This window comes from Giraffa tippelskirchi, chromosome 3 (genome assembly GCF_054371585.1).
Source record: "Giraffa tippelskirchi isolate mGirTip1 chromosome 3, T2T-mGirTip1v1.2.pri, whole genome shotgun sequence".
Lineage (NCBI taxonomy): Eukaryota > Metazoa > Chordata > Mammalia > Artiodactyla > Giraffidae > Giraffa > Giraffa tippelskirchi.
The window spans coordinates 152,349,274-152,374,329 of NC_137277.1; the positions used below are offsets into that span (position 1 = coordinate 152,349,274).

The 25,056-nt window shown below is 46.4% G+C and overlaps 1 protein-coding gene across 13 annotated transcripts in view; it reads left to right on the plus strand.

Moving 5' to 3' along the window:
* The window catches only part of NRP2 (neuropilin 2), a 121,423-nt gene that overhangs the window by 26,778 nt on the left and 69,589 nt on the right, over nt 1–25,056 (plus strand). For all 13 annotated transcript variants that reach the window (XR_014078976.1, XM_081577749.1, XM_081577750.1 and 10 more), the window contains exons 3-7: nt 9,941–10,122; nt 17,200–17,430; nt 18,842–18,997; nt 20,937–21,106; nt 22,923–23,078. Coding sequence is in view for 12 of the 13 variants with exons in the window: in XM_081577749.1 (XP_081433875.1) it covers nt 9,941–10,122; nt 17,200–17,430; nt 18,842–18,997; nt 20,937–21,106; nt 22,923–23,078 (895 nt within the window). In the remaining variant the exon portion in view is untranslated. The remainder of the gene's footprint in view (nt 1–9,940; nt 10,123–17,199; nt 17,431–18,841; nt 18,998–20,936; nt 21,107–22,922; nt 23,079–25,056) is intronic.

The following is a 25,056-nucleotide window of genomic DNA, read 5'->3' on the forward strand; positions in this document are numbered from 1 at the left end:
CTCCCAACCCACCCCTTCCACCCATTATCATCATTATTATCATTAAAATAATTACCGTAACAATTACAGTTGATGAGACCTTGGGTTTATAGAGCACCTTTCATCTAAAAGTTCAAAGTGATTTCTCTGTGCGTCATCCCTTTGAGAGCGGTCGGAGGGTAAGAAAGTATTATTATTATTATTATTTTTTGGTCTTATCTGCTGGGAAAGTGAGGTCCGATCAGATACAGGATTTAGTCCTAGCCTCAGGGCAGGCTGCTGTTGGGGTACTGACTCTTCTTCTGAGCATCTCCATTGCCTTACTGCCCGTAAAGCCCCTTATGCTTGTGTGGCCCCCACAGCTCATCCCTGACACTGATGCTCCTTCCCACGATGTGAGAGTCCCACCAGCCACTGCAATGTGATGGCCGTCTCAGCCAGCCAACTGCTCCGTGCACACAGCAAACAGTCTGCTCTGGCTTGTGGGATAAAGGTCCTTCAAGGTCTGACTCACACTGTTCCCATCCTGTGAGAAGACTTCCTGCAATCTGGTTCCCTTTCTTGTAGAAGCTGATGTCCTTTCTAGCCGTATTTCTTCCCGGTCTTACTGAGCCTTCAGCCAAGAGCACCCGTTATTCTGAACTTCACAGCTTCTACTCCCCCACAAATGGCAGCTGATTCTTTCAGGATAGAGGAATGTGTTTCTGTGATGCGGAGAGGCGAGTGCTATAATGGGCCCTGAGTGGACAGGCCTGCTTTTGCTCCAGCAGCCACAGGACCTTCAGAACACAGTTGTCGAAGAAAGCTGTTACCCAGTGGTGGTTTGAGAGGTAGAAGCCATCCCAGCTGACTGGCCACCGAACACTCTATTGAGAATCTCCACCCCGGCGTGGCAGCCGTCCCTTTCTGCCAGGACATTAGTGCAGGCCCCTCATTTCCACACCCCAGTGCTTTTTGCACAGTAGTGACCAGTTTGCCCCTGGAGCCAGGAAGAAGCTCTGAGCTCTGTAACCTGAAGCTCCGAGTAAAGGAAATGCAAAGATAGCGCTCTTCACACCTGCCCGGTCACACCTACTTCTCAAACTGTCCCCTGCTTGGATTTCCACATGGCACGTTTTTCAGGCAAGTTTTGTATTTTTTGACTTTTGTTATGGAAGCTGGAAGCTAGCAAAGGAAGACAGAAAAACCTTTGAGAACTCCCTTGATCCCTGGAAAAAACATAAAGGATTTTTTTGATGCTGACAGATTCCCTGGAGCTCAGCACACCTCGTTCCCAGCAGGCTCCCATTTTTCGGACAGATGGAAAGGTTATGAGTCACTCTCACAATTAGACCCTCTGGGAGCCAGGGTGAGTAAGCACCCATCCCGCAGGGAACCATTCACCCAGCCAAGTTCAGGGATGCTGCCTGCACACCAGACCCAGGAATGGTGCACTCTGATTTCCTCTTAGTGGGTTCCAGTTACCTTCTGCCCCTACCTGTCAGCCTTGAGAGGCACAGACACATGGTCCTTATACCCATTTATGAGATGAGGCAAACTGAGGCACGTGCAGTTGACCTAGGCCAGCTTAGAACAATTCAGCAAATCTCTGGCCCTTGGCCCTTGGGATTGGAAAGGGTTCACCTTCCCATCCGAGCCCCAGTCTGCTGGTGAATGGAGACAAACTGTGGGCAACTCTTTCCTACTTTCTACTCTGGTATTATTACACAATGCCAGCATGGGGTCCTTTAAGCTGATGGCAGAGGATGAGGATTTTATAGACGCAAAGGACAGACAGAAAGAAACACTCAACAGTCGTGCTGAAAACAGCCTGCCCAAAAACCTTCAACTTCACACTGGCACTGGTTGCTTCGAAAAATCCTTCCTTACATAAACAAACACGTCCTATCCAAGCCAGTCTCCAGGAACAGAGCAGATATGTGGCCTTGGGGCCTGAGGAATGTGCTTGCTGGGGAGTCGGGCAGTGGAGAGAGGGGTGCTAGGCCAGAGGATCAGGGGAGAGATGATGCGGGCTTTGTTGTGCGCCCTTGATTCTCTGAAAGTTCATCTGCAGTGAGACTTATCAGACACTGTCTGGAGCGGCCTCCTTCCTCACGTTGCAAGGCGTTCTTGGCAGCCTGCTCTGCCAGAAACAATGAGACCGGCGGGCCCTTTCCCTCATCCCAGGGCTTCTGCGGAAAAACAACCAGTAATTATAAATAGATGTTATTTGTAGTTTCCATTTTCTTGCCTTCAAGGTTTTTTGCAATAATTCCTCCAGTTTCTTTTGAGTTGTTCTCTTTGCATACTTCCTTTGCTGGGTGGTCAGATTTCCTCCCTTATGAAGAGCCCTGGTGACCTGGGCTCCGAGGGGACTGTGAAGAAGCTCAAAATACCAGAGATTTGGGGTGGGAAGAAATAAAGGAAGAAAATGAAAGTGCCAACAACCGGTATTAAAACAGCGCTCGGCACCAAGGCAAATACCCAAACCGATGCAGTGTGTGAGTCCATGAGGTTAGATAGCACATAATAAAGAAGTTAGATAAGACATAACAGGGATATGAAGTTAGAGAACAACAGGTAATAATAATAATGACAGCAGCAGTCACAACTAACCAATTGTTTATTGAGCGTTTACTATGTGCCTAGCCCTGTGCTGAGATGTTGATATGTATTAACTCACCCAATCTGGGGGTTCAGTGCCTAGTTGTTCAAGATCCAGCACATGTGAGGGGCAGCGAGGCTGACTTTGAACCCAGCCTGGCTGGCTGGTTCCAGAGCCTGGGCTGGGAAACGAGGCTGAAAGGAATTCTCAGCGCCTCAAGTGATGAAGCACTGTGGATGGGTTTGTACAGGAGGAGGGTGTTTAGAAACCGCCCTCTATAGCATGGAGGTTGGGGGGCATAGACTGTCTCTAAAGTTATGACTTTTCACTTCATTGTCACCTGTTCAGTTTCCAGAGCGTCGTGTGTGTGTAACTCTTCTCTCCCCCAAGTCTGCCACACTGTTTTGTAGAATCCAAGTAATAATAAAAATAGCCAGTGCCTCTCAGGTGGTTTTTAAGGCATCCGGTGCTGTTTCAGGCCTGTGTAGACCTTTACGAACCTTTCAACAATCCCACAAGGTGGGGAAATTATTATTTACATTTTATAGATGAAAAAACTGAGACATAGAGAAGATAAATGCCTGAAGTCATACCACTAGCATGTGCCAGAAACTAGCTGAATCTGTCCACAAAACCAGAGTATACATACAGAGTATGCATTTCCCAGACTATACACACCCTTGTAGACAGATATGTTTCTATGCAATTGAAACATTTTTTTTTTTTGGTCACAGACTCCATCCCTAGGAAAATGTGCGCATACACAAACCAACAAAACTTCTGCATATAATTGTAGGGGTTTCCCAATCTAGTAAAATTCATCTGTGGACCCTACTGGAAATTCATGGGCTTAAAAATGTATGCTCTAGATGGTATTTGAGAGCGTGTAAGTACACAGGATACTGTTTTCTCACTCAGGCCATATGTTCACATATGGGTATATATGTGCTTATAAAAATACTTCACTTACAAAAATTAATGTTATCCCATCTGAACACTTAGAAGCTGGATTTCTACTGATGAGACTCAAAACCACGAATTCCAAATCTACTCCATGCTTCTATGGGTGATTTGTCTATTAAATTTGGCATTGTTAAACAAACAGCTAAATTAAAAGAGTGAGATTCTGTGAAGTCTCGAACTGAGACGGAAAGCGTGCTTTGCACCCGCACCTTCTAATGGTGTAGTGCTCTGGAAATCTGGCATGCCCATCACTCTGATCTCTCCTCAGCAGAGAGGACAAGGATGGAGGCAATGTCAGTGTTCCCTGGAGTGAGACTGCATGGGCCAAGCCTACTCTGACCTTTCCTCATGTTGTGACTTTGGGCAGGTCAGTTAGCCTCCCTTAGCTTCACCCTGTACATCTGCGAATGGACAGTTATCATATCGGGGTCTGGTGTGTATTAAGTGAGGGTTAAAGGAAATGGTATCTAAATAGAGCGAGGATCTAGCCCATTAGGAATGCTCAGTAAGTGGGAGCTCTTCCCATTGATATGCCAGCTTCTTCTTAAATGTGTGTGTGGCACCAGTGAAAGGGTGAAATTCAAGGAAATGGAAAGACTTCTTAAAAAACCCAACCTGACAGCTAGCTAATTTCTACAGAAAAGCTGGGTGTCCCAACTGAGCTGGAGACCAGGCAGCCTGGCTTTGGACCTGAATTGACTAGAAACTTTAGCATCATGCAGACCTGCCCCACAGCCTCTTAGGATCTCAGGCAGCTTCTTTGTTGGGAAAGTTGTGCATGACAGTGTTGTTTTTTCCTCCTGTTTTCCCCGCAGGTTTTAATGTAAGGATTAATAAGACAGTGTTTGTAGATGTCTTTGAGCTTCCTGGAAGAAAGGCACTCCAGGAGGTGATAAATTCTCTGGCCTGGATAATCTACTCATGAAATATGGAACTTTGAAATTGTGAGAAAAATCTCAAATCACTTTGACAGCATTTTAATTATAGTTGATTTGTTTGCCGCTAATAGTGAAAATGCTGTCAGCATGATTTGAGATGTTTCTTCCACTCAAAATGTTATATTTCGTGTTTTCAAGTCACGAGGCAACATTTTGGTTTCCAGATACAACCAGAATAGCTCAGTGAGTGCGCTGGCACACAAAGGCAGAGTAGAAAACAAACCTACATATCCAACCCCTCAGAAAGCAGAGTTTATCCTTTTTAACATATAACATCAACCTTAGGTTCCCTCATTCATTTATTCACTCAACACAAAGTTAGTGAGCCCTCCTATGTGCCAGGCACCATGCAAATATCGGGATGGCCCAAAAGTTCATTTGGGTTTTTCCATCGTGAAAAACCCAAATGAACGTTTTGGCCAACCCAATATTATAAATTCATCCATAAAAAGTGAGTTTCTCACCCTCATGGTCCTGGTTGTCTAGTGCAGGCCCCAGATCCTAAACAAATAAAGTATATTGACAAGACCTTTCCAGATTATGGTAACAGCCATAAAGGCGATGAAAGCAGGTGAGGTAGAGAATAAGGGCATGCCAGCTGAAATGGGATGGTCAGGGCAGGCTTCTCCGAGGAGGTGACATTTGCACTCAAAAGAATGAGAAGGTACCAGCCAGAGCAAAAGCTAACAAAGAGTATTGCAGACAGAGGGAAGAGCAAGTGCAAAGGCCCAGGGGCTGGAAAGAGCTTGCCATGTACAAAACGTGATGGCTTAGACATTTCATAATGCAAGTAGCATGAAAGGAGGCATTGCCTGGTTGGCAAAGTTTATGGCTTCAGGACTTGGGTGCATAGGTGCTCAGCCATATAGACAAATCCCATAGAATGGACACAGCATTGGAGCAGCTAAGGACTCTGCCCACAACACAGAAATCCCCTCACAAGCAGTTCTATGCGGCATCCACAAAGGTAGACTCTGGATGGAGCCACACGTCATCTGGCCCTAGGAAAAGGGCCTCTGCTTGGTGAATTTTCTAGCACAGACTTGGTCAGCTGACCCAGCTTTGGTGGCCTGCTGGGTAGCATCACGCTTGGATAGAGTTATGGAAAGTAAAAATCTTCTTTTCGTGTTTGCCTAGTGATGAGAAGAAGAGATGAGACTGTTGCTTTTTCATATCTCTCCTGTGGACTCTTAAAATTAATTCCACCGTCAAGATTCCCATGCCCCAAATGTGGGTTTGGGGAAAGGAATGAAGACTTTGAAGTTGAGAGAGAAAGTACAGAAAGCATTCTCTAGACAAATGCTCAACATGCAGATGTTGGGATCTGTGAAAAGAAAAGTAAAAAGGTACTTAGGGAACCATTTTAGAGAGGAGGAGAAAAAAAAAAAAAGAACTGGCGTAGAGATGGCTACTTCAGCCTAGGAAAGTAAATAAATAAATAAAGTTTGAAAAGGTAGTGTTAAAGCTTTGAAAGGAATTTTTTCATTTGAGGGAGATTAGGAATAATGAAATGCAAACACAATAGTTAATATGTCTGTGAGCTGGTGTCTGTTTCCTTCCAGAAGATGGATAAGAGGAATGGCTTTTCAGGTTATCCTACTTGACTACCATTGGGGTGAGCTCTGAGTTTGCAGCCCAGATTCATTTACCCAACAAATGCTGGGTATTAGATGCCAGATGCAAAATCATATTTATTCCAAGGCCACAACTTCCTAAGTCTCTACTAGCTCTTCATAAAGGAACCTGACAACACTGAAATTTCTAGAGAGATTTACTCCAGCTGTAGCAAATCCCTAATAATAAAAAATTTCCCCAAATGAGTCAGTCTCACAGGAGGTAAATGAGACATTCTGTGTGGAGTCAGCATGTCATTTGGAGTATGCCCTTTATACAAAAAGCCCAGCCAGAAGACCTGGTGGTGAGCTGGAGTTGGTCCACAGGGCAGAACCCCAGATGCTGAAGGGAAGGGGAATTTTAGCTGCCAGATTGTAACTCTGGGTCGTTTTCCCCTCAAGTAAACCTAATAGGAAAATCCAGTTTTGCTAAGAAGTTCAAGTAAGGGCTGATTATATGCTTCACAAAAGGATTCACCAGAGAGTCCTTTAAATAACAGGCTCAGAGAGAAGCTGTATGATATGACTGATTTATGTGAACCTTTTTCAAAAATGCCTCCCTTCACTAATGTGTATGTAGATATGTGAGGATGTATTTACAGCTAGCCATGTTACCCAAAAGGATTTAGGTGATATATCTGTTGAGTAAATTGAGGCAAGTTTGCAGCCATGACAAGTTTTGGGTAGTCTTGCTTCATTGCTGATTCTGTTAATACCCTAAATGACTCCATGGGTGATTAGGTGACCGGATAAAACCCTCCACTTCTAATGAGCAAGCCAGGTGGATGTCAGGGTCTCTCTGTGTCCTTCTCATAGAAACTGGCAACACAACAACTGGACGTATGTGAGGTCTTTTTAAAATTTAAAAAAAATTTTAATTGAGTGTGGGCCATGTCCCTGGCACTATCCTAGGTGCTCCAACAAGCTGTGTCTTATTTAGCCCTTGTGGATGCTGGTTGTCATCATGATGGTGCATTTTTTATCTGCAAAATTATGAGAGCTGGGTTATTTTTCTCAACTCTTCTACTTGGGAAAAAAATTCTTAATAGAAGGATCTTTATGTATTTTAAAGAAGTGAAGATTTATTATAACAATTCAGATAATAGAAAAGAAGAAAGCAAAAAATTACAAATTATCCCCCATCAATATATTTCACCCACCATCAATATATCCCACCATCAATATATTTCATCACAGTTAATATTTTAGTCTATAGTCTTTTAGGCTTTTTTTGTGTGTATATGCAAGGAAATTTATATATTTGCATATATTTTAATGCATACTTTTAAAACAATCTACTGTTTTTCAACTTAATAATATACCGTGGATATTTTTCCTTAAAGGCCAAAAACAAAAAACACCTATACCTACAGCATTTTCGTTATAGCAGTGGAGCTTTCCATTTATAAATGTCCAAAATTGATTTACCCACCACTGTTGTCAGACATTTAGACACATGCTTTTTATAAACAAAGCATCTTTTCACTTTTCCCATGCTTTTTAAAATATGTACACACACACAAAGATGCATATACACCTTTGCCCAATTGTCTGATTATTTTCCTAGGAAAAATTCCTAGCAGTGGGATTGCTGGATTAAAGAATATGTATATATTAACTTTTGTCACATTTTTGCCAAAATGCCCTCCAAAATGTTTGAGCAGATGCACATTCCCTCTTAGACAGCACCTCATTCACTGGCTCTCTCTCTTAGGGAAAATTACTTCTGCTCTATGGCTCAGCCTCTTCCCCCTCTGAAATGGGCGGAGAAACACAACAAATCCCTGTGAACACTTACGAAGTGCACACTCACTGCCAGTCTGTGTCCTTGACACTTTCTATAGATTATGTGGGTCCTTTAAATTTCAGAAAAACTGAAAGGAAGGTTCTAGCATCCCTATTTTGCTCCTATTTTTCCATTTCCGAGGCTGAGAGAGGTTGAGTAACTTGCCTGAGAGTAACTCAGCCAATAAGGCTGAGCTGGGTTCTGCCTACCTGCGGAATGAGGTGGCGGTGGGGGTGCTCTTGCCCCTGCAGGCACACTGGGTCCTGTCCGCTCAGTGGGGACAGTTGTGCTCCAGCATTGTGCATACTGTGAAGGAAAGCATCACCATTACTCAGCTGAGAGTGACTGTCCAGCGGTGCTTATCTCAGTGTTGAAATAACAAGGAGGGATTTTCCAAAAGGTCTGGGGGAATTTCCTTTGAGAAGAAACTGTCTTTTCACTTATGTTTTGGAACCGAGGAAGCGCACTTTCAAAGTCAGCATCATCTCCCACACTGAAAGTACAGACCTAAACAGATTCCCCCACCCCCACTGCCTTTCCCAATCTGTGGCCATCTCTCTGGAGCTCCTGGGGGAAAACCCTGCCATCTCCCTTCTCCAGACTCTAACCAACTTCTGTGATTCTTTTGACTGTAAAATTCCAGCCCTCTGGGGTCTAAGAATGAACTAACCCTGGTCCACACCATATACTCCCTTCGAAGGCCTATTTATTTGGAAGTGGCTGAGCCATCTGCAGTATGGCTTCCGGGGGCTGCAAGGAGGCCTCAGACCACTCCGGCTCAGACAGACCACTTCTGCAGGCCGCCAGCTCCCCTGGACCCTGTGTATGTGGCAGGAGCTGGTGGGTACATCCCAGGGAGGATAGCCTTTCCAGTCCCTCTCTTTTCCCCAGTGGAAGAGATTTTGTACATGTTGTTTTAATAGCTTGATGCAAAATACATAACCAGGGTGGGAGAAGGAGATGGATGGCTTTCAGTAAATAATGGTACAGTGGCCAGCAATTTGAGGGAGCTGGTAGGGAAGAAATTTTCCACGTCAGCAGTTGTGACAGGGTGTTCCCCAGGAGCCCAGATGAAGACCACAGACTTGGGACAGTGAGGCTTGCCAGACCACATGTTGAAGCTGAAAGTGTGCATCTGTACAGATAAAATGGCACAGTACTTGTGCAGTCCTGTGAACTTAGCCAAGGATGTCTTTGAGGTGTCTCCCCCTACCCAGGCCAGTTTGATTCTGTTTGAAATGAGCTCACGTCTTCAGGGTAAGGAAGACAGCCCGCTCAGCCTCTTGCTGAGACTAATAGTTATGTGTGCAGAGAAGCTGGGTCCCCTGGGATTCACCCCCTGCTTTTGGAGAAAGGTTTTTGTTGCCTTATCTAATACTGTGCTGATTCCTTTTAAAAATGTGTTGTTGACCAGATAGACACTGCTGATGTGAACTTCTCAAGAGTCATCTCAGGGAGGGAGATGGCACACGATTGGGAAGTCTTTATTACTAACAGTTAAAGAAAAGAAGGGTTGACCCAGGAGAGAACTGAAACTTGGGAAAGAGGCAAAAAAATAAATCTCTCTGAAACATCCACCATGTGCCTCACTCGGTGCCCAGCACCTTCCTTACATTTTTTTCATTCCATCTCCGTCCCAGCCCCCTGAAGTGGATATCTTTATCTGCATCATACAGATGAAGTAATTGATGCTCACATGCGGAGACACAGAGCCAAGAAGAAAAGACTAAGATTCAGATAGATCACGATGGAAATAAAAATGGTGCTACCGAATGAAGAAAAAGAAAATGTTTGAGACAATTTGATGCTACTGCTCTTATGTGAGCAAGAGATAAGGCCTTAAAGTCTAGCCATGCACAGAGGTGCTCATTCTCTGTGGCTTTAGTAAAGCAACTTCTTATATCTGTGTTTGCTAGTCTCTACAAGTAAAGCTAAGTGCCCTTTGTTTATCCATCCAGAACACCTGAATGTCTAGAAGTGGATGGAGAGCACCTGAGCTGGAGGGAGACAGTAGTCCATTTCATCTCCTAGCAGTGATCTTTGCTCATACGTGCCCCTTTATGCTGTCTGCACCCAGGTATGACTTCATTGAGATTCGAGATGGGGACAGCGAATCCGCAGATCTCCTGGGAAAGCACTGTGGGAACATCGCCCCACCCACCATCATCTCCTCGGGCTCGGTCCTCTACATCAAGTTCACCTCCGACTACGCCCGGCAAGGGGCAGGCTTCTCCCTGCGCTATGAGATCTTCAAGACAGGTCAGTGCGGTCGTGGGTGGGGAGAAGCAGGGACTCCGCCGTCGCCACCTGTGTCTGGCCACGGTGCATTGTGTATCGGATCTGCCTAATAGTTACGTGTTCATAGACGAAGCCCAGTGGGTTGACCTACGTGGTCAGGGTTCCAGTTTTATCCAGCCTGAGAGAGTTGATGGAGGGAAGAGTGTCCAAGGTGAGCCTGGAGACCATCTGAGTTGACCCATTTAAGTTTCCAGCCAATTTAAAAGGGCGAGCTGCAGGGTTAGTGTTGGGTGTTTGTGACAACAAAAGAGTAGGGGCATCTAGTACATAGAAAAACACATTTGGAAAAAATCTGATTTGTGTGTGTGTGTGTGTGTGTGTGTTTTTAATCTCAGTAATCTTCATGGTGAAAGCAAAACTTGGTTGAACTTCCTCCAAATTACTTCGTAATTTAAATAGCCTTTCTTTAGAACCACATGTCCCCATAATCGTTTCAGTCTCTAAAAATCTTAGTGACCCCACCACCAATGGAATCATGCAGTAATTTTAGATCCAAATATGACTCCTAGACGGAGAAGGCAATGGCACCCCACTCCAGTACTCTTGCCTGGAAAATCCCATGGACGGAGAAGCCTGGTAGGCTGCAGTCCATGGGGTCGCGAAGAGTCAAACACAGCTGAGTGACTTCACTTTCACTTTTCACTTTCATGCATTGGAGAAGGAAATGGCAACCCACTCCAGTGTTCTTGCCTGGAGAGTCCCAGGGATGGGGGAGCCTGGTGGGCTGCCATCTATGGGGCCGCACAGAGTCGGCTATGACTAGCAGGACTCCTAGAAATTCCCCCTGCTGATCCACTGTATCACGTCTATCCATTGAACCCCCACTTCCTAAGTGCCGAAGAAGCTGACTCCCTGAAAAAGATAGCAGAAGAAGAAGCAGAGGATTTTTAAGTTGACTGCTTGCTTTCCATTAGGTCCCCCTTAGATTACTTTTAGACCCTGAGAACATGGGCTAATGCTTACTCTCCCTAACTGGGTAGAGACAACTTTGATTCACAAGACGCTGGTTCAGCATCTCCACGGAAGCACTCAGAGCAGCGTATCCTTCCCTCCGATGTGTGAGCTCATTAACTTGAGGCTAAGTGACGCCTGTCCTCCAGTTCTCCCCTCACCCCTGCCCATCCCCCCACCCCGGGGGCTCCCGCCCCATCTAGGACTGTGTTTCCCTCTCCAGCAGCCCATGTTTTACAACTCGTGGGCAGAGTCTGCTGAAAGGGGAGGCTGTCAGCCTTGTCATCAAGGAGCCCAAAGCCCGGCGCCTGTTGAGTTCAGTGTGAGGGGAACTATTCATATATATTTTCTTTTTCGCCAAACAATTCTTGAAAGGAAGTGGTAGCTGCTGAAAGCACTTTTTATATCCACTCTGTCTAAATATTTGCCCGATTTGTCTGCCTGAGAACAAAATCGTAGGATCCAGTAAAGGGGTGGAGCTGAAGGAACTGTGTAAAGCCAGAGTGGGAGCGGGGACTGTCCCAGGGCACGATTCCTGAGAAGGTCCGTCTGCCACGGGTGGTCATGCTCCTGAGTACTTGAGGTCATGGGGACTGACAATCTGTGTGTCGGGTGGCTCGGGACTGGTGCGAGACTTGCAGATAGCCTTAGCCACTTTCCGTTGAGTCCTATGCGAGATTCAGGTTAGTTAGTGACCCCAGCAACGATGGACCGCTCATTATACCATCATCTGCTGGGGAGCAGTGGGGAGAGGGAAGAGAGAAAGGAAGGAAATGGGTGTTGGTGCTCTTCCGGGGAGAAGACAGCACATAACAGGTGCACAGTTGATGTTATTGAATGCATATGTGTAAATAGATACGGAACGTGAAAGGTATAAACTATAATATGAGGCAGAGTGAGTAAGTATCAAGGTATGATTAACATGCTATGGGCGCTTCCTAGGTGGTGCTAGTGGTCAAGAACCCGCCTGCCAGTGCAGGAGACACGGGTTCAGTCCCTGGTCAGAAAGATCCCCTGGAGGAGGGCATGGCAACCCACTCCAGTCTTCTTGCCTGGAGAATCCCATGGACAGAGGAGCCTGGCGGGCTACAGTCCACGGGGTCGTACAGAGTCGCACACGACTGAAGTGACTTAGCACTTATATATAACATGCTATGGATTTGCACTGTGGTGACCTGAATGGGATGGCAGTCCAAAACGGAGGGGATGTATGTATATGTATGGCTGATTTATTTTGCTGTACGATAGAAACTAACACACATTGTAAAGCAACTATGCTCCAATAAAAATTAATTTCAAAGAAGAACATCCTCTGGATATGAAAATGAGGAAGCCATCGAGTGGCTTGGCCAGTGGGGGATCTGGGAATTCCTTTAGATAGCTAGGTCCCCAGTGCTAAAGCTGCCACTCAGCCCTATTGGGTTGACCATGAAAACTGCTCCAAGAAAGGCTTCCAGAGAGCTGGCCACCAGAAGTCAGAACGAGAATGGGGAGGACCATTACAGCTCAAATCTGTTTCATACTTCCCAGCTTAGTATTTCACAACGGACGGTACCACATCCTCCAGAAATCGACACAAAAACGTGAATGTTAGCTCTATGCCTGCCTGCCTGCTAAGTTATTCAGTTGGGTCCAATTCTTTGTGACCCTATGGACTATAGTCCTCCAGGCTCCTCTGTCCATGGGATTCTCCAGGCAAGGATACTGGAGTGGGTTGCCATGCCCTCCTCCAGGGGATCTTCCTGATCCAGGGATCAAACCCGTTTTCTGTGTTACAGGCGACTTCTTTATCACAGAGCCACCAGGGAAGACCCCGTTAGCTCTATCCATCGTGCAAATTTGAAGGGTTGATATTAAAAGACAAAACACACAGAGATAATCATAACTCAGCATTGCTGTTTTGAGGGTAGGCTGATGTAGGATTTTGAATGAGGCAGCAAGTCTGTGGACTGCCTAGAAACAAAAGAGGCAGCCAAGAAGGTGACTTGGCCTGGGGAATTGGGACAGTCTACTTTAAGGATGGGGATTGCCTAGGAAGGAGGAAAGAGATTACTGCAACAACAGGAAATAACAGCCCTGCCAATAGCAATCATTCTTCTGGGGATTGTAAGAAAGAAGGTGAAAGCCCAGTGCCCCCAGAGCCATTCACACGTGCCATCATGCCCCTTGAAAAGAGCAACTTATCCTCAATAAGGCACACACAGGGGAAGGGGTAGGGAGTGGCTGTGCCAAATTCAAAACTGAGAAGTTTAGGAAGATGAGCGTTCTTCCAGGTCCCTCACCCAGATCTCCACTGTTGGAGCCCTGAGAGAAAATACACAAAGTTATGTCATCCACAGAACATGAAAGAAACGCATGAACATGCTGAAGAAATCCAAACAAACACAGTTGTGTTTGCTAGTCAGATTCATAAAGAGAGAGAAGGGGGAAGTGTAAACAGAGATACACAACTGTGCCGAGGACTCAGGAAGCCTTCAACCGCACATCACCTAGGCAGGGCTCTGCTGCAGAGTTATACTGACAGAAATGAACCCACGATTCGGTACAGATGGGACCAAGAGGCTGGAGGGGGAGGTTGGTGTCTGCCCTGAATGAAGTAGTTTATGAAAGAGTCTGCGTATGTCCACATACAAAAGGGTTAAGCAAACAACTTGCTGACTTAAGTGATCCCAAATCAACAAATCATGAGCATAACAGAAAAAGGAATTTTAAAATAATTTAAAAAGTAACATCAGAAACTGAATCACTGGAAAACTTGGGGTTTTTGTATGTTTGTTTCCTGATTGTCTTCTGACCAAAGTGCAAGATCAAATTTTCTTTCCTGGGGCCCAGTGAAATTTTAGAAACTGAAATCTCACGTTATCCACAAATGGAGAAAACCTGGGGTGCCCCCTACTCCCACTTCTTCAACTGAAGAACTGGATTTACCTTTTGTGGTCAGACCCAGCTCAATTTTGGATAAATGCACCATGTTCTCAACAGCCTTGTGCTTGCAGAGTCTTCTTCCCCTTACAGAGTTATTATACAATTTACAGTGAAAAACCACAGCATGGGCATTTTTCATACCAGAGTCCTTTGGTATGAAATCATTCACTGCAGCAAAATCCCCTAGCTACTATGGACAATCTTACCATTGCATGAACTTGAGTATCTGTTGACTGAGCTATTTTCTTAATTTTTAATTCACTTAGCACATTGCAGAAAAGCATCTTGGTTTAGGTAGGTATGTGCAAGACTCAACTCTTGCCCCAGGGATAGTCACCTTTCCTGAGATCTCTTCTCCACATTTGATATTCGGCTGCCTGCTTTCTGGCAATGACCATGGTCCAAACAGCAAGATGACACCGTTATAAATGTATGAACGATTGTAATGGACAGGCTTGATTTTTCTACATAAAAAGGATACAACTGTTTTTTCCCTCATTCAAAATAAGCCACAGGATTTGTTGATGTTGTTCAGTTGCTAAGTCATGTCCGACTCTTTGCAACCCCGTGGACTGCAGCACACCAGTCTTCCCTGTCCTTCACAGTCTCCTGAGGTTTGCTCAGATTCATGTCTGTTGAGTCAGTGATGCTATCTAACTATCTCATCCTCTGCCTCTCCCTTCTCCTTTTGCCTTCAATCTTTCCCAGCATCAGGGTCTTTTCCAATACTTGGCTCTTCACATCAGGTAGTCAAAGTATTGGAGCTTCAGCCGTAGGATACACCCATGCTGTCCAAGTAGCTCAGTGGTAAAGAATCTGCTGCCAATGCAGGAGACACAAGAGATGCAGGTTCAACAAGATCCCCAGGAGCAGAAAATGGCAACCTACTCTAGTATTCTTGTCTAGAAAATTCCATGGACAGAGGAGCCTGATGGGCTAGTCCATGGGGTCGCAGAGTCAGACACGACTCAGAATACACACACGCACGCACACACACTTAGCCATATGCCAGAGATACACACTTTTTTTTTTCTTTTTGCTTAAGGACATCAGATGGAAAAATTCTCTCCAGTCCATTACAGGACCACAGAACCTCGGAAACTGTGGCTACTTTAGGATCTTACATTCTCCAGGCCTCCTGGGGCTTTCTAAGTGTCCTTTGTGTCGCCTATGGATGACAGGGACCAAAGAAAGATTCCACTCTAAATTCCCATGCCCAGGGGGTGGGGATTCCCCTTGCCTTGGAGAGGAATGACAATAGGGCAGACTCTAGGAGGGAATGTCAGGAGGCCTTTCCTAGTTCTAGAAGCAACTTGTGAATAGAGTTAATTTCCTCTGGCTAAGTGGCCCAGCAGCCATAAACGCTAACCTTTTGAAAATTCCTCTCGGCCCCCTGAAGGCCTGCCAGCTGGCTTGGCTTTGCTAAACTGCCTCATCCTGAACCACTGAGGAGGCCCTCAGAAGCTGGGGTCCTGATGGTAAACAAAGCTGGGAATACCGTGGTAAACAGACTAGGGGAGACGTCATCTCAGCTGTTGCCTCCTGGCCTTGCTGGCCCCTGGACCAGCTTGCCTCGAATGATGGAGTGCAGAGCTTCTGGGATGCCACATTAGAGAGACTCAGAAAAATCCTGAAAAGATTAACTCTCGCCCCAGGTGTCCCGGGTTCCCACCCTGCCAAGGCACAGCTCTGGCTGGAAGGGCAGAGGTGATGGACAGGTGGGTAGGGATATTGGAACTTCCTGTCTGATGCTAAAGAAAGTTCCCCTCCCCGCTCCCCCGATTATTTGCATGGCACATTTTCCAAGTCAGACGTTTGCCGCTTTCCAGAAAGCCGTCATCAATAAAGAGACTCACAGAGGGGCTGCAGCAGGAGCCACGGATAAAGACATTGCTGCGGGCTAGGATCAGCGTATTGACATCACACAGTTATATTTCAGTGGGATCCCCAGAGGACACTTCCTGCCAGTAAACACCTGGTTTATCTAGTAATTCTCTGTTTTTTTTTTTTTCCTTCATGCTTAGAGTGCCTGTTATTCTCCTCATAAATCCTGCTCCCTTTTTAAATTTTAAAATCAGAACATAGTGAATCAGTTCTAATTGTGCAGCATTTACATTCATCACATTAACTTGCAAAACTTCTGGCTGTGAGCAGCTCCCTGGGCCCCGCTCCTGTCCTGGGACCGTCCCAGGCCCATCCTGGCAAATGGTGGCTGGATTACAGCACATGAGGGCCCTGTTAATGTGACTCCACCTAGAGGCATTAGGGGAGAGGGTAGCTGTAATCCTTTTACGAGCTCCCACTGCGGTCCAAGCCTGTACCGGGAGGCGAATGTGTGTGGCATTTAATAAGATGCCTCCATCAGTCCTGAGAAAGCAGACATAAGAGCTTAGGGGAGAAACAAGGCCATCCCCACCACAAAAGAGCCAGAAGCCGTCCAAATGCCAATGCACTGCCACATTTTTTCCAAACTTTCCGCTGGAGCGGCCTTTAACATCCCCAAACCCTGCTGTGATCCACCGGCTGCAAACCTCAATTGTTCATTGTCTGGCCACTACAGAGCCGCTCGTTTTAATATAGTCATGACATGAATGAGACCCAAGCTCCCCTTTGCCCCTCCCCTGAGGCACCTTGGATCTTGGAGGGAGACGAGGGCACCAAGTTGGCTCTGGTACAATAGGGGCTAGTGTTGAGGTCAGCAGTAAATAAGGGGTCACATTGTTTCCCCTGCTGGCAATCAGCAAGCCTTCCTTAAGGATTGAAATAACTTACATTTCTGGAGCAAGCAGCTGAGTAACTGAGAAAGAAGACTCTGTTCCTCTTTTCAAGGGAATCCATCTTTCTCTCTCCCTCTCTCTCTGTCTCTCACACATACTTCTTTCTACACCACCCCTCCTCCCAAATCCTCAATTGCCGCTCTTACTCTAATATGTAGAGCAAGCCTGCTTGCCTCCCTAATTTCTCCCCTAAAGATGGTCTGGCTTAAGGGCTTGAAATGTGGATGTGAAAAGTATGTTGCTTCAAGGGCCACTCCAGTGGAAACAAAAACTTCATGAGTAAGGAAATTTGGGCCCAAACATTTAAATAACCCGTGTGACAGACACAACAGAGAAAAGCATCCTCTTCCACTCTCTTAAGGCTCTGCTTCTCTTTCACCTACAGGCTCCGAAGATTGTTCAAAGAACTTCACGAGCCCCAACGGGACCATCGAGTCCCCCGGGTTTCCCGACAAGTACCCGCACAACTTGGACTGCACTTTCACCATCCTGGCCAAACCCAAGATGGAGATCATCCTGCAGTTCTTGACCTTTGACCTGGAGCATGACCCTTTGCAGGTGGGAGAGGGAGACTGCAAATACGATTGGCTGGACATCTGGGATGGCATCCCCCATGGTGAGTGATGGCGCCTCACCAGGCCCTTCTCAGTAGCTTCATTGCCTGTTAATTGCTTTAGTGGCAATAAAAAACAGAGAACAAAGACGTTAAAGCTCCTCAGAGTTTATCTATGATCCATGACGACTTTCTCTTCTCCTTCACCAAGGATGACTTCAGAAAACCTGTGGAAAGGCAGTTTCCTCGCTTGGGGATACTTCTCTGCAGAAGGATAGGAGGAGACTGGAGGAAGGCATGGCAACCCACTCCAGTATTCTTGCCTAGAGAATCCCCATGGACAGAGGAGCCTGGCGGGCTAGAGTCCTTGGGGTCGCAAAGAGTCAGAGTGACTAAGTCAGAGTGACTGAGTGACTAAGCATAGGAGGAGACTGAGTAGATACTTGGATGAGGATGAGAAAACCTATAGGTCATGTTTTCTTCTGCTCCATAGAAAGTGACTCAGTGACCACTCTATGTCCAAATGGAACTCTAGAGCCAGACTAAGTTTGAACTGTGGCTCTGATCTTTGCAGCTCTGCAACCTTGACCAAGTTACTTAACCTTTCTGTGTCTTATTAATATCTGTATAAATAAGCTGCTATCATCATCATTATAATTACTATAATTTTATTATCATTTATATAGTCATAGGCTTCCCTGGTGGCTCAGACGGTAAAGGATCTGCCCGCAATGTGGAAGCCCTTGGTTTGATCCCTGGGTCAGGAAGATCCCCTGGAGAAGGGAATGGTAACCCACTCCAGTATTCTTGCCTGGAGAATTCGATGGACAGAGAAGCCTGGCAGGCTACAGTCCATGGGGCCGCAAAGAGTCAGACCCAACTGAGCAACTAACACTAACCAACTAACTCCAGTCATAGGTGTTAAAAAAAGTTCATCCCCCAAGGCCAAGAGGCACCTGTGCTTCTCATGTAGAGACCAGCATGAGTCTTGGGTATATAGTATCGGTGAGAAAACTCATCTTTCACTTCTATCATCATTCTAAGTATTTTGCACTGTAAGGGAGACTTGATGTCTAAGCAATTTTGTTTCCTCAGACAAGCATAAGATTTAGTCAGGAAATGTGTTAGAGTCCCCGCTCTGCTATTTCCTGGCTGTATGCACAATGAACAGTCATGTGCCCTCTCCAAACCTCAATTTCTTCTTCTGTGGAACAAGCATTATAATGATACCTTTCCAGCCCATCTCACAGGGCTGTGAAAACAGAATGAAGCCAGGTCAGTGAAAATACTTTTTAATGTGCAGGAAAAAAATATTAGGCATTGTTCTGAAACTGTATTTCTGGTTGTTCTTTTCTGCCAAGGCATCCCGAGTGATGCTCTGTTGAATGATTTGGAATTATGTGAAGGGAGAATGTATGGAGATTGGGGTCTGGCATGTCCATGACTGTGACCTCTCTTTGTCCTTCCTGTCTAGTTGGACCCCTGATTGGCAAGTACTGTGGGACCAAAACACCTTCTGAGCTCCGTTCGGCCACGGGGATCCTCTCTCTGACCTTTCACACGGACATGGCGGTGGCCAAGGACGGCTTCTCTGCGCGTTACTACCTGGTCCACCAAGAGCCGCTGGAGAGTGAGTTGGCTGTCCTGTCCTGTCCTCCCTTGGGGGCTGTGAGGGTGATCTCTGCAAAAGAAGGAGGGGGGAAGTCGGACCTGAAGGGAAGGGAGCTGCCTCTTGTTGGGCAGAGATGAATGAAAATAGAATAAATGTCAGTCTGGGTGCTCATTTCTCTAAAGAAAAAGTATATATACCAAGAATTACTTACTCCCAGGGAAAGTCACAGGACCATCTCAAGTCTCAGAATGAAAGGGAGAGTACTTAAAATATCTATACTGAGTCCCCCATGTGCTATTTTTGGGGGTTGCCCAGGTGGTGCTAGTGGTAAAGAATCCACCTACAGGAGATGCAAGAGATGTGCATTCGATTCCTGGGTTGGGAAGATCCCCTGGAGAAGGGAATAGCAACCCACTCCAGTATTCTTGCCTGGAGAATCCCATGGACAGAGGAGCCTGGTGGGCTACCGTCCATGGGGTCGCAAAGAGTCGGACACATCTGAAGCAACTTAACACACATGCGTGTGCTTTTCTTTCAGTCTGGGGTCATTTTCCTCACTCTGCAACTCTCAGTGACCATTGTCAGAAAAATGGAACGATTTTTTTTTTTTGGTCGCACCGTGCATGTGGGATCCTAGTTCCCCAACCAAGGACTGAACCCATGCCCCCTGCATTGAAAGCTCAGAGCCCTAACCACTGGACAGCCAGGGAAGTCTCAGAAATGGAGAAATTTTAAACCTCTCTCTATATACATGTTTTGACATGAAACCTCTTTGGGCCTGGCTAGAGTTTCTCTCACTAGGCTTTTACACTGCTGGACTTACACTTTGTTCTACCAATAAACACAGTTTTTTGAGCTTCTACTATGGAACGGGCACTGTGCAAAGCATAGAAAATACAATCCAGCCCCCAGCAGTCATGGAGCTTGCCGTCCAGACCATCAGTCTCTTGCTCTGAGCTGTATCTTTAAATCAGTTCCTCTTGGACGTTGACTTCAGATGTGCTGTCGTTTTCACTGAGAAACCTAAACGATCACTTGAATGACCAGAGGCACACTTTCAGGATGATTGGAGCTGGGCGAATCCTGCCATGGCTGTCGACAGTTTACCACACGGCAGCCCGGCCGAGGGACGGGTTTCATTCTGGGTTTTGTTTTTTCTTCAAAGAGCTCATGAAGGTTGGGAGACAAGAGAACAGTATTGTGAGTTAACTGAATTCTGCAGGTGGTCAGTGTGGTCACCGAGCAACAGATTAGGTTTGATACCTGAGAGAGATTGCTGGTCCTTATTTGACACACGCGCGCACACATATGGACCAGTGTCTGTGGGATCATGGGAAGGACAGCAATTAAACTGACAGTGCAAGGCCAGAGGAAGTGACTCCTGAGCCCATCTGCCCAGACAGGTGGTGCAGGCTAATACAGAGTGACACGCATGTACTCACAGAGGGGACTCCCAAAGACAGGTATTTATTGCTTTGTAATGTCTGTCTTCGGTGCCAGAACTCATGAGACAGTTGAGTGAAAGAAAGAGAGAAGCAAAAGTGCCTCCTGGGTGTTTATTAATAAAGCAAGCTTCCCACGATGTATCAGCCCACCCAAGTCTGTCCCACGTTTACCTGTTATTTCAATAATGGTGCTTCTGGAATTTGTGAGCATCCGTAGCCTGCAGCACTAACAGTTCTTGTGCTTTAGATTGTATTTTTAATTTCTATGATGATTCTTATTTATCCAGAGCTCGATTTCTTTTAGGTCAAATTTAGTTCCTTTCAGACCAAGAGGGGCTGTGAAGCTCTGTGACTTGGCATAGTTGTTTGTAAAATGTGAGTGTAGAATTAGGTCTTTAAGATGAAGGAATGCCTGAAAGGACTCATCCCTTGAAGGGAACAGTGTTTTGGGGGTCTCGGGGGTTTAAGGCTGAGAGACCTAAATTCTGCCCTTGACCATCTCTACCCCCCAGACTTTCAGTGCAATGTCCCTCTGGGAATGGAGTCTGGCCGGATTGCTAATGAACAGATTAGTGCCTCATCTACGTACTCTGATGGGAGGTGGACACCTCAGCAAAGCCGGCTCCATGGTGACGACAATGGCTGGACACCCAACTTGGACTCCAGCAAGGAGTATCTCCAGGTACTGACTCAGACGCTGTGCAGAGTGTGTGTGCTTCGGTGGGCGAGGCAGCTGGCTCCTTCACTAGAGTCAACAAAGGACACAAAAAAAATAAGTGTGACATAATTGAGAACTCCTCTCATCCATCCATCCTAAGAAATCCATATTCTCGGTACACACAGACAGCGCCAGGCACTGTGCTAAGCACCAGGATAAAATGGACACTGCCCTGCCCTTGTGAAGATTACCAGGCCCTGGTGGACTTGCTGGGCTGGGAGGGTGTTTGCCCTTTCACTATACATATCCAAGCAACTTCTATAAACAGTTCCAGAGCGTCCTCATTCTTGGCAGAGGGAGGCATCAGGATGTAGGGGGCATTTTTCCTAAGGGCAGGCTGGCTGAGAAGCATGGCAACCTTTTGTGATCTCTGCTGTTTGGAGGGAGCCCTGCCGGGAAGGTTTTGCTGATAGCCATCAGGAGACCACGTGGGAAATTATCACTACCGGGAATGAAATTCCAATCGCGAGGGTGCCCTGCAGCATTTTTTCAGACTATTGTTTGCTTTCCTTCTGAATAAGACTTGCAGCTTTTGTGGAGTAATCCTCCCTTGCTCTATACACCAGTGCAGCACTGGTCCCCAGGGGAGGGCAAGCTGCTAGTTCCATGCTAGAGCAAGGAATGCTTTCATGACACATGGCAGGTAGCCTTGTGACCTGCTGACAAGCCTGTCCCAGCTCTGATGCGACACAGCAGCCTCTGCTCTGAGAAGGACGTTACTGAGCAGACGACAGGAAAGGGAGAACGACCCCTTAGAAACTTCCAGAGCATTCCACAGAATGGGCTCTAACAGCCCAACCCTAAGGCCATCTGTCACTCTCTTCTCTTCCTCTCCAGTAATCCTTCTCATCTAGCAAAGCTTCCAGAAAGCTCTTACTGACAGCCAGCATTCCATTGATTGTAGTCCTCGTTTTGAGTCCTAATCATATACTTTCTCCTGTTGCTCTCCACTTGTTTATCATACACGTATACAGCACTATGTACTTCTTTAGAATGCTTAATCATGCTGAGCACGTATTAAGTAGCTAATAAATGCTTACTGAATCAAATTTTACCAGGGCTTGCTGGCTCAATTTTGATCACAGGGAGATTGCTGTTAAAAAACACTGTGGCCTGCAAAGGAATGACACCCAGCAGTTTCCAGATGGGTTTGGTGTTGTGGAAGGGAAGGTGGCTCCAAATGTTGGCCATCCTCCTTGTCGGACAAAAGGTCAGGACTTGGTGCATAAGCCTAATTGCTTGGGCAGACTCTGCATGCCCTTTGACCCCTTGGTGACCCGAGCGACTAAATACACAATGGAGTGAGGGACTGAGGGGAGGAGAAACAGCTCTGAGCTGAGACTTTGGCAACTAGGGCCTGGTAAGTGAATTGGATTGAACTGGGCTGGATCAGAGTGGAGTGGATTGGATTTAGCCATTGTTCCTGTAAAACAGCATCCGCTTTCACAATCCAAGGCAGGTCGTGGTTAAGTAAAAAGGGGTCATAGTTATAGATGTTCAATGATTCCTTTAAGGTAAACAGTCATCCTGTCTGTTCAGATTTGAAAAAGAAAAGGAAAGAAAACTCAAGCTACAATTTCAGAGGCGTCCAATGTAGTTCGAATATGTCGAGTTTAACTCTCTAGTGGATGCAGACAGATACTGATCACCAATACCTCTGAGTGAATCACAGACATGGGTTGGAAGTCAAGTACTGCAATGGTGTCCTATGAAGGAAAGCCCAGATGCTGCCCTGTGTGGGGAGTCAAGACACCCATCCTTCTTCACCTTTCTTCTCCAGGTGGACCTACGCTTCCTAACTGTGCTCACAGCCATTGCAACACAGGGAGCGATTTCCAGGGAAACTCAGAATGGCTATTATGTCAAATCCTACAAGCTGGAAGTGAGCACTAATGGTGAGGACTGGATGGTGTACCGGCACGGCAAGAACCACAAGGTAAACCCATGGCCCCAACACAGGGGCACGCAGGGGCGGAGCAGGAGGGGTGGGTCAAGAGGGGCTGCAAACCCACCCCACATGGACAGGCAGCCTTGTTCCCCAAGGCTCCAGTAACTGATGGAGGCACCAGAGACACTGGCCCTGAAAATATTCTTTCTTACGCTAAAGTGATTGGAAGACACCGTTTTCTCCAACATTTTGGCTGCTGTCACATCTTGTACAGCAGAGAGAGAAAGAGCTTGCAGAGTGCTCTCTGACTACAAATGAAGGAGAGAATGTGTTCCTGGCCCACGTCTCCCTGTGCAGGATTTGTTGAGCATTGATGGCCTGAGTCCCTTCCACATGTTGCGTTAACAGTCACAAAACCCCATGAAACTGCAGTTCGGGGAGTTACTGAGGTCTGGAAATAAAAGGGCACAGATCCTAAGAGGGAATCACAATGTCTCGAAGGAAAAAGAGGACAATAAATAATGAGGAGAAATTCGGTTTGTCAGGGATGAGATCTGAACTGGCAGTCACGCTTGGCAGTAAGGCGTTAAATCTGCAAGGCTGGTGCCTTCAACGTCTGGGGCTCCCACAGGCGTGTCCTCATGGGTGATGTGAGGCTTTTGTTGTATCTATGGATGAATGTCTGGTCTCAGCTTTCTTACAACACGTGGCATTCTGGCAGTGAACAGGTCTGCAGCTGACGCTGGCAATGTACATACTGGTTATAAGGTAGACTCAGTGCATGGAAAGGCTTATTGGAAATGGCCAGTGGTCTCACCTGGGCAGGGAGGGAGCACTGTTCTTTGTAGGCTGACTCTTGGGTCTCAAAGGAGAATGTTCATCCTTCTCTGAATGGAATTGGGGAGTGAGGGAGAGTGTCTCTCTCCCTGTCTATCAGGTTGTGAGTTATCCAAAGGGTACACAGGTGGCCCAACCTGGAGAGACCGAAGGTCTTTTCCAAACAAGGTGCCCTCAGCCTGCGTCACTGCCCCAAGGCAGCTTGCTCTTGCTGTTGTAGCAGGAAACCTTGGGCCCAGAAAATCCCAAACTATAATGTTGGCACTGCTTCACTCGGGAAATGTGAGTTTTTAAAGGAGTGGATTTTTAAAAATTAAGATCGCCATAGTAACATGGCACCATTCATCTGAAATCATGGCTTCTAGATGTTACCAGGTCTCTCTCTCTCTCTCTTACACACACACACACACACACACACACACACACACACACACACACACACACTCCCCATTTCACAGATAAAGAAAGTGAGAGACTTAGCAATTGAAAGACTTCCGCATTTTGATGTGTTGAGCAGGTCTGGTTTCTCATTGCCTGCTTTTGTTTCAGGGAGAGTTACTAAATGTGACTTGGACACAGCAAGCCAGAGTCGGCATGGGGTGCTGGGGGCTTTGTGGACGGAGTCCTCCCCCCAGCCCACTCCTTCTCATGCCCTCTCTCTCCACCCTCCCTTTTCCATGAGAAACTGCTAGAACCCAGAAATTCAGCCAAGCAGGCAAGGGCCAGCAGCTGGCTTGGGGTGGGTACTGAGGAGGAGGAAGAGGTTCCCCTGACCACCTCCCTGTCCAGGCTTAATGACTAAGCAGCACTGGCCAGAGGGATACTGTAGCATAAGCCGATTTTAAAAGCACGCAGATGGACTGGGATGCTATTTAAAACACCATTTGTAGGAAATCTGCTTTTGGAAATACCTTAGCACTGCACATTTTGATAGAATGCTGTCCTCCCTGGCTTTATCCCTGGTATTGGTTCTGCAGGGAAGATATTCCTGAGAATTAAATGCAGCTTTCTGGACTCCTTTAGAACCATTCTTCTCCACTTTTTCATACTGGATACAGTCTCATCTCTTTTATTTTCTCTTTCTCTCTCCCCTTTGCTTCCTCTTCTCACCCATGACTAAATTTCTTTCCCTAGAAACCACAGGGTAATTTCCTTCTTGGTACCTAGAAGGAGGCAGAAGAATGGAAAG